This window comes from Necator americanus, chromosome I (genome assembly GCF_031761385.1).
Source record: "Necator americanus strain Aroian chromosome I, whole genome shotgun sequence".
NCBI lineage: Eukaryota > Metazoa > Nematoda > Chromadorea > Rhabditida > Ancylostomatidae > Necator > Necator americanus.
The window spans coordinates 25,351,347-25,365,890 of record NC_087371.1 but is presented as its reverse complement, the minus strand read 5'-3'; the positions used below and the strand labels follow the sequence as shown (position 1 = coordinate 25,365,890).

The 14,544-nt window shown below is 41.1% G+C and overlaps 7 protein-coding genes across 7 annotated transcripts; 4 read left to right on the top strand and 3 right to left on the bottom strand.

Moving 5' to 3' along the window:
- Window positions 1-1,028: 1,028 nt before the first annotated feature.
- Window positions 1,029-1,914, top strand: RB195_006830 (uncharacterized protein; the record flags this gene model as incomplete). The annotated part of the gene is made up of 4 exons (XM_013439230.2): window positions 1,029-1,173; window positions 1,236-1,300; window positions 1,642-1,713; window positions 1,780-1,914. The coding sequence occupies 4 exons, from the start codon at window positions 1,029-1,031 to the stop codon at window positions 1,912-1,914; spliced, it is 417 nt and encodes a 138-aa protein (XP_013294684.1).
- A 1,123-nt stretch (window positions 1,915-3,037) lies between these two features.
- Window positions 3,038-3,271, top strand: RB195_006829 (uncharacterized protein; the record flags this gene model as incomplete). The annotated part of the gene is made up of 1 exon (XM_064180136.1): window positions 3,038-3,271. One exon carries the CDS (start codon window positions 3,038-3,040, stop codon window positions 3,269-3,271), a length of 234 nt encoding a protein of 77 aa, XP_064037032.1.
- Window positions 3,272-3,808: 537 nt separating this feature from the next.
- Window positions 3,809-4,202, bottom strand: RB195_006828 (uncharacterized protein; the record flags this gene model as incomplete). Its single annotated transcript, XM_064180135.1, has 2 exons — window positions 3,809-3,960; window positions 4,037-4,202. The coding sequence occupies 2 exons, from the start codon at window positions 4,200-4,202 to the stop codon at window positions 3,809-3,811; spliced, it is 318 nt and encodes a 105-aa protein (XP_064037031.1).
- RB195_006827 (uncharacterized protein) lies at window positions 4,126-4,377 on the bottom strand (the record flags this gene model as incomplete). The annotated part of the gene is made up of 1 exon (XM_064180134.1): window positions 4,126-4,377. The coding sequence occupies one exon, from the start codon at window positions 4,375-4,377 to the stop codon at window positions 4,126-4,128; it is 252 nt and encodes an 83-aa protein (XP_064037030.1).
- A 7,063-nt stretch (window positions 4,378-11,440) lies between these two features.
- On the top strand, window positions 11,441-11,692 carry RB195_006826 (uncharacterized protein; the record flags this gene model as incomplete). The annotated part of the gene is made up of 1 exon (XM_064180133.1): window positions 11,441-11,692. One exon carries the CDS (start codon window positions 11,441-11,443, stop codon window positions 11,690-11,692), a length of 252 nt encoding a protein of 83 aa, XP_064037029.1.
- On the top strand, window positions 11,616-12,009 carry RB195_006825 (uncharacterized protein; the record flags this gene model as incomplete). The annotated part of the gene is made up of 2 exons (XM_064180132.1): window positions 11,616-11,781; window positions 11,858-12,009. The coding sequence occupies 2 exons, from the start codon at window positions 11,616-11,618 to the stop codon at window positions 12,007-12,009; spliced, it is 318 nt and encodes a 105-aa protein (XP_064037028.1).
- Window positions 12,010-12,545: 536 nt separating this feature from the next.
- On the bottom strand, window positions 12,546-12,779 carry RB195_006824 (uncharacterized protein; the record flags this gene model as incomplete). The annotated part of the gene is made up of 1 exon (XM_064180131.1): window positions 12,546-12,779. The coding sequence occupies one exon, from the start codon at window positions 12,777-12,779 to the stop codon at window positions 12,546-12,548; it is 234 nt and encodes a 77-aa protein (XP_064037027.1).
- Window positions 12,780-14,544: the final 1,765 nt, after the last annotated feature.

Sequence of the window (14,544 nt, the reverse complement as noted above, 5' to 3'; positions counted from 1 at the left end):
CCCTGCGTCTGTCTTCATAGTAAGACTCTTTGTCATTTGACATGTAAGCGAGCTTGGTTACCGATTTGAATAACGCTTGCGACTTGTTTTTCAACCTTATACTATCCTAAAACTGATATTGAGGCTTGGAGGGCGTGTCTGCGCACTGCGCTGCGCTGCCCGTATGGAGTACGACTCATCCGCTGCGCTGGACCAGGTGTTGACCCCTAACCGCATCGCTTCTCGGCCTTTTGGCTAAGATCAAAGTTTAGTTTCTGTTCTTATCGAATTAACCTTCGATAGAGATTCGAATGAGTCTCGTTAAGGTTATTTGATTTTTGGGACCGGATGAGGTGGTGGGCTTGCTCGCACCTCGTCACGGGTCGGCCCAGCGTTGCGCTGCTGCAGGGATCGGCCCACCTCCAATGGGAGGAAGAAGGAGCAGCATTACAAAGATTTTGAAATGACTTAAAAGTGTTCTCAGTTCACACTGCAATACAACACAGTCTGTGGAAAGCTCTGCTCAGAACGGCACTGCATTGGTAATTAGCAGTGATTAACCATCCGTAACGGTGATTCACTGTAAGGGCTGCGTAGGTTACCACAGTTACTTTTTTCGTGTGCTATTGAAGCGAGATAAGATGTCAGGTGAGTTTGATGTCCAAGGCATCGAAGTTCCGCCTCCGCATGTTGCTGCCAAAAAACGACCGGAAAGCGCCCCTATCTTGAGAATGATAAGAGAAGCCTCAATCAAAAACGTCTAGGTATTCTTTAAATAGCTCTGAAAATTAGCAATCCCTGTACTTCACTCCACACTTGATGATTCAGATATCTATTCACATACAGAATTCACCTCACCACACATTTCGTATCTTAGACTCTCATCTCGCTTCAGTTACCGCGAACTCGTTACATTTGGGACTTCGTCCTGGAATAGCATCATAACTATCATAACAAGATCCTTATGATTCAAAGATTAGATTAAAATATTATATGCATGATCAGCAACTGTATGTTAATTGCAGATTATACGCGACTTATTTCGAAAAATGCATACTATCCTACTCTCGCTGACCACCCTCGTCTACTGCTGCGTAGCAGTGCGTCAACAGTCTGTTGGGATTACCGGTCGCCTTATGTGTGGGGATAAGCCAGCCGCAGGAGTGACAGTGAAGCTGTGGGATGAGGACGATGGTAAGAGCATATATTCAGCCCACCGATACTAATTGTAATGTGAAAATAAATTTTTCATGCAGGTCCAGATCCTGACGACCTTCTCGCCCAAGGATTCACCGACGCTAAAGGAGAGTTCACCTTGAAGGTGAGACAAACAGAATACTTAGAAAATCTTGACAGCGCATTAACTCAGCCATGAGAAGACGTTCATTTCTACATCTAATGAATTTCTGGAGTTATTATTGAGTTTTCGGGTCGTAAGAGAGTGATCTAAAGAAGAAAGAGGTTCGACCCACAGCGCAGAAGTAAAAAGATCTTTCTTGAACAAGCTAGATCCATCATCCTGGCCACAAATGAATTTTGGCGCAAACCTCCGCCATATCCCAAGCACCAGGCACTGATTTACTACTGATTTAGCTCGACTGGACTTTTGTGCATCATTCATAGTGAAGGGATGAGTCTCAGCAGTACAATGGTTATTTTAAGGGTTCGGAACGTGAAACCACCAACATTGACCCAGTGTTCAAAGTGTACCATGATTGCGACGACGGCTTAAAGGTAACCAATTAAAATTTTGATCTGCTTCGCCATTCACTCCATTTTGGTAAGATGCTCTTTGTTTAGCCCGGACAGCGAAAAGTGAAATTCCGCATCCCCGACCAATACATATCACCCGGAGGATTGCCAAAACGTATCTTCAACATCGGTGTACTGAACCTGGAAACGATTTTTCCGAAGGAAGAACGAGATTTGATCTGAACATCATTTTGTACAGACTCACTGCCTCCACAGTTCCTGTAATAAGCTGTAGATGATATAGACTGATCAATAAACTCTGCTCAATATCCTTGAACACATTCAAGTATGTAAAGGAAGGCTGCGAAAAAAATAGGGAATAACGATCCTTCCACCGCGTTAAATCTCTTCCTTTGATTTATGAGAGTTGAGAGGACATTAGGGAACTCCATACATAGACAGTTCCTTCCCCTTTAATTAAACTGGATTTTTGAGAATAAAAAGCCAGTCTTAGACAAGTCAATTGGCGAATGATGTTTCCATGTAATTTGTGTGTTCAAAAGTACTTCACACAAAACGTCCCTCATCTCTGCCAGAACATCTTTTGTCAAAATATCGTCACACTTGCGGCTGGCTTGTCCCCGCACATAAGGCGATCTATAATCCCTTCAGACTGTTACCGCACTGCTACACAGCAGCAGAATAGGATGGTCAGCAAAAATAGGATAGGATGTATTTTTCGAAATAAACCGCGTATGATCCGCAACATACTGTTGCTGATTATGCATATAATGCCCAGAAATCTTTTAATTAATAACTATGATGTTATTCGGATCGGATCTCCCTCATTAGAACAGCCGGATTTAGGATTGACTCATTACATCTTTATATCTTACATATTGGTCCTGCCCGTGCAATCAACCTGAGAGATGCAAAAGAGGCGGTTTGGGTTCGCCTTCAACAAATAAACTAAAATTATCCACTCCGGGAGTACGCAATGTTCTTTTAAAAAAATGGACCAGAAGCCAGCAACCTGGCCATGGGTTTCAAAATTATTTACATGTTGCAGTAAAAAGAAGAACCCGACTCCAGAAGAAAGCCTGGTATGGTAAAGGTAATTATATTTATCTACGTTTATGTGCTTGTTAATATTTCATAGTTTTAAAATACACTAAATTTTTTCACAATAAGAATGTTCTACGAAAGCATATACGATGAACGAATCCAAGGGTAGGAAGAACGGGGTTGCAGGAGTCATCTAGGCTACCGAAACGGAAAAAGACTAGGATGACTTATAACGTAAGTATGCTTGCACCATTGTGCACCGCTTGCATGATGATGATGATGATGATGCAACACGCTTACCATGTACAATATCATCAAACCGATCCAGACGAGACCGTACCATCCACTGAACATCAAATACGAAACTGGAGAAGAACTGTTCTCAGGAGCATGCGACATTAGAGGAGTTGATAGAGTTGTTGTCCTCGTCAGCGCGAGTATGGCAGACTCTTTCGGCCAACTTACTATCCGAATTGAACCTCTGCTGATGACAAGATGTGGCTCAATATCAGCTTTGATTATCTTCTCTGCTTAAGCTTTAACATCAGTCTACGAATAAAAAGAATTCAGAGCTTTCTATATGGACCTAGAGAGTTTCTATAGAGAAGACAACACCGTCTACAAGGTCATTTTTGGTGATTTCAACGCAAAAATTGGCTCCGAAAGAACGTCTGAGGAACTTCGCATCGGAACCCACTCCCTACAATCGAATGAACGGAAAGAGAAGCTTTTCGAATTCATCATGAGGAGTAGGAGATCAGCCATGGAAACTCACAGTTGCAGAAGTCTTCCCTTCTGGATATGGGATGTCGCCTGATTGAGGATACCGTAATGAAATAGACCATCATCGTCAGTAAAGGGTTTTGGCTTACGGATATCCTCATGTACAACTACGGTTCTTCTCTCGATGTTTCTCCAGGAGGATACGGACAGCATGGATAGCATTTATATTGCTGCAGTCCTCCACAGAGATGCTCTGCTTGAGTCAATTTTCCTCAGACGAGCTTCCAGGACACGCTCAAAAACCTTCATCGTATGGCACATCAATCGTATAAGCCTGTACGAAGTGCAGTCAGCAATGTCTCCTTTCCCTTTCCAGACAGGCACAGTCACGGAAGTTTGCCTTGATTGGGTCCTCTACGTCAACCACGGGTGTGGTCGACGTAGAGGACCCATTTTTCATCTCTAGTGACAATGGTGTCCAGCCAGTCGAATCTGCGGCTTCTGGAGAGCAGGTGAGTGCAGATGTCCAGGAGTCTTTGGCAGTTGCCGTCGCTCAATGCATGTAGGAGTCACTGACCGAGCTCTTTCACCATTCCGAGAGATCGCAGTCCATTGCTCACGGTGGACAGCGAACAGCCAGGATTGGCAGCAAAATACCGCACACCTTCACATGGATGCTGCTTCGCCGGATTCTTCAGTTTGTCGAATGATATTGCAGTCGGTCGGACCAGAGTGAGGCTCATCTTCGAGTTTCTTGTTTCCGGCTTTGAAGCGCTGGAACCTAGCACGCACAGACCGCTCAGAAGTGGCTTCAGTGCCGAATACTTGACTCAAGTTTCGATGGGCTTCAGCAGCGGAGTGGCCAGACTCGAACTCGTAAAGGAGTACGTGTCGAATATGGGTGGAATGTTCGGCCATTATAGCATGAAATAGGCAAGGAAGAGGGAGCCAAATATGTTATGTGTATACAAGCGATAGTGTCCGTATACAATATATTTGAAACGGGAACTTCCAGAACATCTCAAAAAATCTGCGCTACTGCCGAAATTTTCGGCACATACTTTCCGAACACCCTGAAACAACCCTAGGCCCGATCGATTGAACAGGTGAAAAACTTGGCCCCAGATCAAAACTGACGACGCGTTGTTACGAAGAGATACACTGCCAATAACAGAAACACGAGGTGGTATTTTCGCATCTTTTGAAGAATGGTAAAGGCTAGGACTACTAGGGCTTGCTGCAACTATTGAAGACTATTTTTTGTTCCTTTCCCGATGCAGTAACCTACTGAATTTCCCTTGTAGCCTAGATTTGGCATTAGAGCGAATAATATCACAAATAATTCTTGACTCACTCACCCACGATTCTCCACCAAAGGTTGCCGGGCACGAATCGTTTACAACTCTCTTCTTTACAAGCACACTTTAACAACATCGAATACAGTTGATCTTGCTTTGCCTTCAGTGCCGTTCGAAGTAGAAGTTGCTCGTTAGACTTGGACATGCTAGTGTGCTAATGTGTTACTCTATGAGCCTAAGTCTTAAGTTGGTTCATAGTGCAGAACACACAATCTCTTCAACATCTTTTATTTTTCACTCAAAAAGATACGGCAACAACAAAAACATTTTTCTTCTCTTCTTTTTCCTTTTCCTTTTTTTTAGTGCGAGAAGTACAGTGAAAGAACAATAAGGATTAGAATAAATTAATCCAAACATATTCACCATTTAAATCACGCCCATCATCGGCACCACCACCTTCCGAGGTAGAAAAACAATATCTGGAGTATACAATATCTGTGTGCGTGAAGTAAAAAAATGGAAAAGGCCGCAAAAAAAAACTCACCATACAAAAGAAACAAAGAACCGCTCCCAAAAAAATCAACGTCGCAGGTAATGTGGGGCTCGTCCCCACCTTGGCTTCGCCCGGGGGCTCCTCAATTCTAAGAAATACCAAAGTGTTGTTGATAAAATCGAATCGACCTTTCATCTGAAAACAAGAAAAGCGAGATCAGTAATGGTTTCATAGGTTGTCGATAGTCCAATTTAGCAACAACCAAGATTGTTAACAAACTTTATTACGGCTAACGTTTCAGCGTCGTCACCTTCGTCAGAGTCTGGAATGTCAGATCATTTGTGATATATCCTCTCAAATGCCTCATCCAGAACAAGTCATCATACCCTGAAATGTTACATCCAAAATCGAAACCAAAAGAGTCCAAAACGTTCTGCTTACTTAGGTAGCCGCGTTGCCATGATATTAGCGGATCTCCGCGTGATAAAATCGCTCCGCTAATACTAATTAGGATGCCACCCTCATATGACCCCGTAGATCAAAACCCGCAAAGGTCTTGATACACAGCCAGCTCGTTGGTCATGGCTACGCATTCTTCCTTTCTATTCATTTTTGGACTTTTAGCGTTTACCCAAAACGCCTCCAAAGCTCTGCGAGCTACAATTTCGGGTTCATACGATAGGATCATGGCAGCTATGCAGAAAGGAGCACTTTCATGACATTTTCTGCAGTTTCATAGATTGTTATGATGCAATTTAGGATATGTTATTGTTTTCTTTCTTTTTGCTTGTATCTGTTTTCTTTTGTTTAATTCTGCTTGATGGGAAGTATGTTCTATCGTTTCATCTGCTGCTATCAGTTCTACTGCAGAGCCTACAAACCGAAATATTGGATAACAGCAGGACAAACCATAGAACAATACTTTTTAACATCAAGCAGAATTAAACACAAGAAAAACGAAAAAGAAAACGATTAAAAACAAAGAAAAAACAGTGAACAAATCACCAATCAATAACGTATCTTGAATTGCATCAAAACAAACTACAAAGCAATGTTTTTCGCGGAACAAAATTAACAAAAAGGAACGGAAATCTACACGAACAAAAAAGGAAAAACAACAATGAAGAACCATAACAACGACGCAAAAAAGGTGGAATGACCAAAAACCACTAAGGATAGGTGAAAACAATGCGATGTGCAGATTACTAGGCAAGAATAAGAACTGGAAATAGAAAATTATGAGGTTTTGATAAACTTTTCGTCTTCACTAGTTTGTAATGGAAAGTTTTCATCTTTTACATGTGGTTCCAAATCTCTAATTGTTTTTGCAAAAATTTGGCCGTGCGGGGTGTCGAACCTGGGCAGTCCCACTATGATACTTTCGGAACAAAAATTGATTTTTTCTGTTGTTCTTTCAGGAATAGGTTTTCAAAAGTTTCCACAGTGTTGGAACTTGTGATTCCTTCTTAATCCCACGTTGTTTTCGTTAACCAAAAACCACTAAAGATAGGTCTACGCGACGTATAGATTACTAGGCGAAAGTCAGAATAAGAAATAGAAAATTATGAAGTTTTCAGAAATTAGAGACGACGAAAATAATAAAAGGGAAAACAAAAAAACAAAAACGCAAGGAAAACAACAGAAGAGAGCCCCTCAGGGCAAAGATTAGCGATGTAGTGATCGCGCAACAGTGTGCACAGCTGCCGTAATTTCGCAATTGCGAAATCAATGAGTTTGCCAAAACAGTACCTCTACTGAAATATCAATAAAAATCTAAAATTAAGCCGCTGTTATAACGACAACGACGTGGCATTAAGACGGAACCAAGGAAGAAGGAATAGTTTCAACTTGTGAAAACTTTCGAAAACCTATTCTTGAAAGAACAACAGAAAAAATCAGCATTTGTTATGAAAGTATTATAATGGGGCTGCGCAGGTTCGACACCTTGCTCAGCCAAATTTTTGTAAAAACAATTAGAGATTTGGAACCACATATAAAAGGTGAAAACTTCGACGTTATATTCTTTTCAGCACTTTAAACGTAGATTTTATGAAGCTTTAAAAATTTACAATCTTTATAAAGTTTTTTCATAACGTTTCATAAAGACAAAATCTCACATTCTGTGCATATGCTTTGGTGTGGAAGACCGTAAATAACCGTGGAAAAAGCACCTGAAGAACCTTTTTAAGCAGAACTCCAAAGAGCAATGTTTACTCTATGAAACGTTCATAATGCTGTTTTCTGAGGTCGACCATTTTTTTGGAAATTAAAGAGGGAAATTAGGCTTCCTATCATTTGGAGGGTGAGCTCCTTTTTCTCTATAAAAATGTGAAGTTAAAGCGCCGATTTCTCGATAAGAGGAAAGCCGAACATGCCGATTTTAAAGTCATGTCAAGTGCCGCTACCTCTACTCCTTCCGGAAGAACCGCAGAAATGCTCTTTTTCACATAGCACAGAAAACAGGACACTTGTTGTTGTGAACGAATTTAGTTGAAATTTTTTCAAATCAAATTTGTTCCAATGCAAGAAACATACACAGAAACTTCCATTCTGACTCAACCACTCCGAATTGAGGTATGTATTTTCGGAAATTTTCGCTAACAAAATAAACTTCAAAAATTCTTCCGACGTCAGCAATCCCTTCCCACTGAGAGGTTGTTAAGTTCTTCCGACGTCAGCAATCCCTTTCCACTGAGGGTGTTGTTAAAGTGTGCTTGTAAAGAAGAGAGTTGTAAACGATTCGTGCCCGGCAACCTTTGGTGGAGAATCGTGGGTGAGTGAGTCAAGAATTATTTGTGATACTATTCGCTCTAATGCCAAATCTAGGCTACAAGAGAAATTCAGTGGGCTACTGCATCGAAAAAAGAACAAAAAACTGTCTTTAATAGTTGCAGCAAGCCCTAGTAGTCCTAGCCTTAACCATTCTTCGAAAGATGCGAAAATACCACCTCGTGTTTCGCTTTAACTTCGACGCTTTAACTTCACATTTTTATAGAGAAAAAGGAGCTCACCCTCCAAATGATAGGAAGCCTAATTTCCCTCTTTAATTTCCAAAAAAATGGTCGACCTCAGAAAACAGCATTATGAACGTTTCATAGAGTAAACATTGCTCTTTGGAGTTCTGCTTAAAAAGGTTCTTCAGGTGCTTTTTCCACGGTTATTTGCGGTCTTCCACACCAAAGCATATGCACAGAATGTGAGATTTTGTCTTTATGAAACGTTATGAAAAAACTTTATAAAGATTGTAAATTTTTAAAGCTTCATAAAATCTACGTTTAAAGTGCTGAAAAGAATATAACGTCGAAGTTTTCACCTTTTATATGTGGTTCCAAATCTCTAATTGTTTTTACAAAAATTTGGCTGAGCAAGGTGTCGAACCTGCGCAGCCCCATTATAATACTTTCATAACAAATGCTGATTTTTTCTGTTGTTCTTTCAAGAATAGGTTTTCGAAAGTTTTCACAAGTTGAAACTATTCCTTCTTCCTTGGTTCCGTCTTAATGCCACGTCGTTGTCGTTATAACAGCGGCTTAATTTTAGATTTTTATTGATATTTCAGTAGAGGTACTGTTTTGGCAAACTCATTGATTTCGCAATTGCGAAATTACGGCAGCTGTGCACACTGTTGCGCGATCACTACATCGCTAATCTTTGCCCTGAGGGGCTCTCTTCTGTTGTTTTCCTTGCGTTTTTGTTTTTTTGTTTTCCCTTTTATTATTTTCGTCGTCTCTAATTTCTGAAAACTTCATAATTTTCTATTTCTTATTCTGACTTTCGCCTAGTAATCTATACGTCGCGTAGACCTATCTTTAGTGGTTTTTGGTTAACGAAAACAACGTGGGATTAAGAAGGAATCACAAGTTCCAACACTGTGGAAACTTTTGAAAACCTATTCCTGAAAGAACAACAGAAAAAATCAATTTTTGTTCCGAAAGTATCATAGTGGGACTGCCCAGGTTCGACACCCCGCACGGCCAAATTTTTGCAAAAACAATTAGAGATTTGGAACCACATGTAAAAGATGAAAACTTTCCATTACAAACTAGTGAAGACGAAAAGTTTATCAAAACCTCATAATTTTCTATTTCCAGTTCTTATTCTTGCCTAGTAATCTGCACATCGCATTGTTTTCACCTATCCTTAGTGGTTTTTGGTCATTCCACCTTTTTTGCGTCGTTGTTATGGTTCTTCATTGTTGTTTTTCCTTTTTTGTTCGTGTAGATTTCCGTTCCTTTTTGTTAATTTTGTTCCGCGAAAAACATTGCTTTGTAGTTTGTTTTGATGCAATTCAAGATACGTTATTGATTGGTGATTTGTTCACTGTTTTTTCTTTGTTTTTAATCGTTTTCTTTTTCGTTTTTCTTGTGTTTAATTCTGCTTGATGTTAAAAAGTATTGTTCTATGGTTTGTCCTGCTGTTATCCAATATTTCGGTTTGTAGGCTCTGCAGTAGAACTGATAGCAGCAGATGAAACGATAGAACATACTTCCCATCAAGCAGAATTAAACAAAAGAAAACAGATACAAGCAAAAAGAAAGAAAACAATAACATATCCTAAATTGCATCATAACAATCTATGAAACTGCAGAAAATGTCATGAAAGTGCTCCTTTCTGCATAGCTGCCATGATCCTATCGTATGAACCCGAAATTGTAGCTCGCAGAGCTTTGGAGGCGTTTTGGGTAAACGCTAAAAGTCCAAAAATGAATAGAAAGGAAGAATGCGTAGCCATGACCAACGAGCTGGCTGTGTATCAAGACCTTTGCGGGTTTTGATCTACGGGGTCATATGAGGGTGGCATCCTAATTAGTATTAGCGGAGCGATTTTATCACGCGGAGATCCGCTAATATCATGGCAACGCGGCTACCTAAGTAAGCAGAACGTTTTGGACTCTTTTGGTTTCGATTTTGGATGTAACATTTCAGGGTATGATGACTTGTTCTGGATGAGGCATTTGAGAGGATATATCACAAATGATCTGACATTCCAGACTCTGACGAAGGTGACGACGCTGAAACGTTAGCCGTAATAAAGTTTGTTAACAATCTTGGTTGTTGCTAAATTGGACTATCGACAACCTATGAAACCATTACTGATCTCGCTTTTCTTGTTTTCAGATGAAAGGTCGATTCGATTTTATCAACAACACTTTGGTATTTCTTAGAATTGAGGGAGCCCCGGGCGAAGCCAAGGTGGGGACGAGCCCCACATTACCTGCGACGTTGATTTTTTTGGGAGCGGTTCTTTGTTTCTTTTGTATGGTGAGTTTTTTTTTTTGAGGCCTTTTCCATTTTTTTTACTTCACGCACACAGATATTGTATACTCCAGATATTGTTTTTCTACCTCGGAAGGTGGTGGTGCCGATGATGGGCGTGATTTAAATGGTGAATATGTTTGGATTAATTTATTCTAATCCTTATTGTTCTTTCACTGTACTTCTCGCACTAAAAAAAAGGAAAAGGAAAAAGAAGAGAAGAAAAAATGTTTTTGTTGTTGCCGTATCTTTTTGAGTGAAAAATAAAAGATGTTGAAGAGATTGTGTGTTCTGCACTATGAACCAACTTAAGACTTAGGCTCATAGAGTAACACATTAGCACACTAGCATGTCCAAGTCTAACGAGCAACTTCTACTTCGAACGGCACTGAAGGCAAAGCAAGATCAACTGTATTCGATGTTGTTAAAGTGTGCTTGTAAAGAAGAGAGTTGTAAACGATTCGTGCCCGGCAACCTTTGGTGGAGAATCGTGGGTGAGTGAGTCAAGAATTATTTGTGATATTATTCGCTCTAATGCCAAATCTAGGCTACAAGGGAAATTCAGTAGGTTACTGCATCGGGAAAGGAACAAAAAATAGTCTTCAATAGTTGCAGCAAGCCCTAGTAGTCCTAGCCTTTACCATTCTTCAAAAGATGCGAAAATACCACCTCGTGTTTCTGTTATTGGCAGTGTATCTCTTCGTAACAACGCGTCGTCAGTTTTGATCTGGGGCCAAGTTTTTCACCTGTTCAATCGATCGGGCCTAGGGTTGTTTCAGGGTGTTCGGAAAGTATGTGCCGAAAATTTCGGCAGTAGCGCAGATTTTTTGAGATGTTCTGGAAGTTCCCGTTTCAAATATATTGTATACGGACACTATCGCTTGTATACACATAACATATTTGGCTCCCTCTTCCTTGCCTATTTCATGCTATAATGGCCGAACATTCCACCCATATTCGACACGTACTCCTTTACGAGTTCGAGTCTGGCCACTCCGCTGCTGAAGCCCATCGAAACTTGAGTCAAGTATTCGGCACTGAAGCCACTTCTGAGCGGTCTGTGCGTGCTAGGTTCCAGCGCTTCAAAGCCGGAAACAAGAAACTCGAAGATGAGCCTCACTCTGGTCCGACCGACTGCAATATCATTCGACAAACTGAAGAATCCGGCGAAGCAGCATCCATGTGAAGGTGTGCGGTATTTTGCTGCCAATCCTGGCTGTTCGCTGTCCACCGTGAGCAATGGACTGCGATCTCTCGGAATGGTGAAAGAGCTCGGTCAGTGACTCCTACATGCATTGAGCGACGGCAACTGCCAAAGACTCCTGGACATCTGCACTCACCTGCTCTCCAGAAGCCGCAGATTCGACTGGCTGGACACCATTGTCACTAGAGATGAAAAATGGGTCCTCTACGTCGACCACACCCGTGGTTGACGTAGAGGACCCAATCAAGGCAAACTTCCGTGACTGTGCCTGTCTGGAAAGGGAAAGGAGACATTGCTGACTGCACTTCGTACAGGCTTATACGATTGATGTGCCATACGATGAAGGTTTTTGAGCGTGTCCTGGAAGCTCGTCTGAGGAAAATTGACTCAAGCAGAGCATCTCTGTGGAGGACTGCAGCAATATAAATGCTATCCATGCTGTCCGTATCCTCCTGGAGAAACATCGAGAGAAGAACCGTAGTTGTACATGAGGATATCCGTAAGCCAAAACCCTTTACTGACGATGATGGTCTATTTCATTACGGTATCCTCAATCAGGCGACATCCCATATCCAGAAGGGAAGACTTCTGCAACTGTGAGTTTCCATGGCTGATCTCCTACTCCTCATGATGAATTCGAAAAGCTTCTCTTTCCGTTCATTCGATTGTAGGGAGTGGGTTCCGATGCGAAGTTCCTCAGACGTTCTTTCGGAGCCAATTTTTGCGTTGAAATCACCAAAAATGACCTTGTAGACGGTGTTGTCTTCTCTATAGAAACTCTCTAGGTCCATATAGAAAGCTCTGAATTCTTTTATTCGTAGACTGATGTTAAAGCTTAAGCAGAGAAGATAATCAAAGCTGATATTGAGCCACATCTTGTCATCAGCAGAGGTTCAATTCGGATAGTAAGTTGGCCGAAAGAGTCTGCCATACTCGCGCTGACGAGGACAACAACTCTATCAACTCCTCTAATGTCGCATGCTCCTGAGAACAGTTCTTCTCCAGTTTCGTATTTGATGTTCAGTGGATGGTACGGTCTCGTCTGGATCGGTTTGATGATATTGTACATGGTAAGCGTGTTGCATCATCATCATCATCATCATGCAAGCGGTGCACAATGGTGCAAGCATACTTACGTTATAAGTCATCCTAGTCTTTTTCCGTTTCGGTAGCCTAGATGACTCCTGCAACCCCGTTCTTCCTACCCTTGGATTCGTTCATCGTATATGCTTTCGTAGAACATTCTTATTGTGAAAAAATTTAGTGTATTTTAAAACTATGAAATATTAACAAGCACATAAACGTAGATAAATATAATTACCTTTACCATACCAGGCTTTCTTCTGGAGTCGGGTTCTTCTTTTTACTGCAACATGTAAATAATTTTGAAACCCATGGCCAGGTTGCTGGCTTCTGGTCCATTTTTTTAAAAGAACATTGCGTACTCCCGGAGTGGATAATTTTAGTTTATTTGTTGAAGGCGAACCCAAACCGCCTCTTTTGCATCTCTCAGGTTGATTGCACGGGCAGGACCAATATGTAAGATATAAAGATGTAATGAGTCAATCCTAAATCCGGCTGTTCTAATGAGGGAGATCCGATCCGAATAACATCATAGTTATTAATTAAAAGATTTCTGGGCATTATATGCATAATCAGCAACAGTATGTTGCGGATCATACGCGGTTTATTTCGAAAAATACATCCTATCCTATTTTTGCTGACCATCCTATTCTGCTGCTGTAGCAGTGCGGTAACAGTCTGAAGGGATTATAGATCGCCTTATGTGCGGGGACAAGCCAGCCGCAAGTGTGACGATATTTTGACAAAAGATGTTCTGGCAGAGATGAGGGACGTTTTGTGTGAAGTACTTTTGAACACACAAATTACATGGAAACATCATTCGCCAATTGACTTGTCTAAGACTGGCTTTTTATTCTCAAAAAATCCAGTTTAATTAAAGGGGAAGGAACTGTCTATGTATGGAGTTCCCTAATGTCCTCTCAACTCTCATAAATCAAAGGAAGAGATTTAACGCGGTGGAAGGATCGTTATTCCCTATTTTTTTCGCAGCCTTCCTTTACATACTTGAATGTGTTCAAGGATATTGAGCAGAGTTTATTGATCAGTCTATATCATCTACAGCTTATTACAGGAACTGTGGAGGCAGTGAGTCTGTACAAAATGATGTTCAGATCAAATCTCGTTCTTCCTTCGGAAAAATCGTTTCCAGGTTCAGTACACCGATGTTGAAGATACGTTTTGGCAATCCTCCGGGTGATATGTATTGGTCGGGGATGCGGAATTTCACTTTCGCTGTCCGGGCTAAACAAAGAGCATCTTACCAAAATGGAGTGAATGGCGAAGCAGATCAAAATTTTAATTGGTTACCTTTAAGCCGTCGTCGCAATCATGGTACACTTTGAACACTGGGTCAATGTTGGTGGTTTCACGTTCCGAACCCTTAAAATAACCATTGTACCGTTGAGACTCATCCCTTCACTATGAATGATGCACAAAAGTCCAGTCGAGCTAAATCAGTAGTAAATCAGTGCCTGGTGCTTGGGATATGGCGGAGGTTTGCGCAAAAATTCATTTGTGGCCAGGATGATGGATCTAGCTTGTTCAAGAAAGATCTTTACTTCTGCGCTGTGGGTCGAACCTCTTTCTTCTTTAGATCACTCTCTTACGACCCGAAAACTCAATAATAACTCCAGAAATTCATTAGATGTAGAAATGAACGTCTTCTCATGGCTGAGTTAATGCGCTGTCAAGATTTTCTAAGTATTCTGTTTGTCTCACCTTCAAGGTGAACTCTCCTTTTAGCGTCGGTG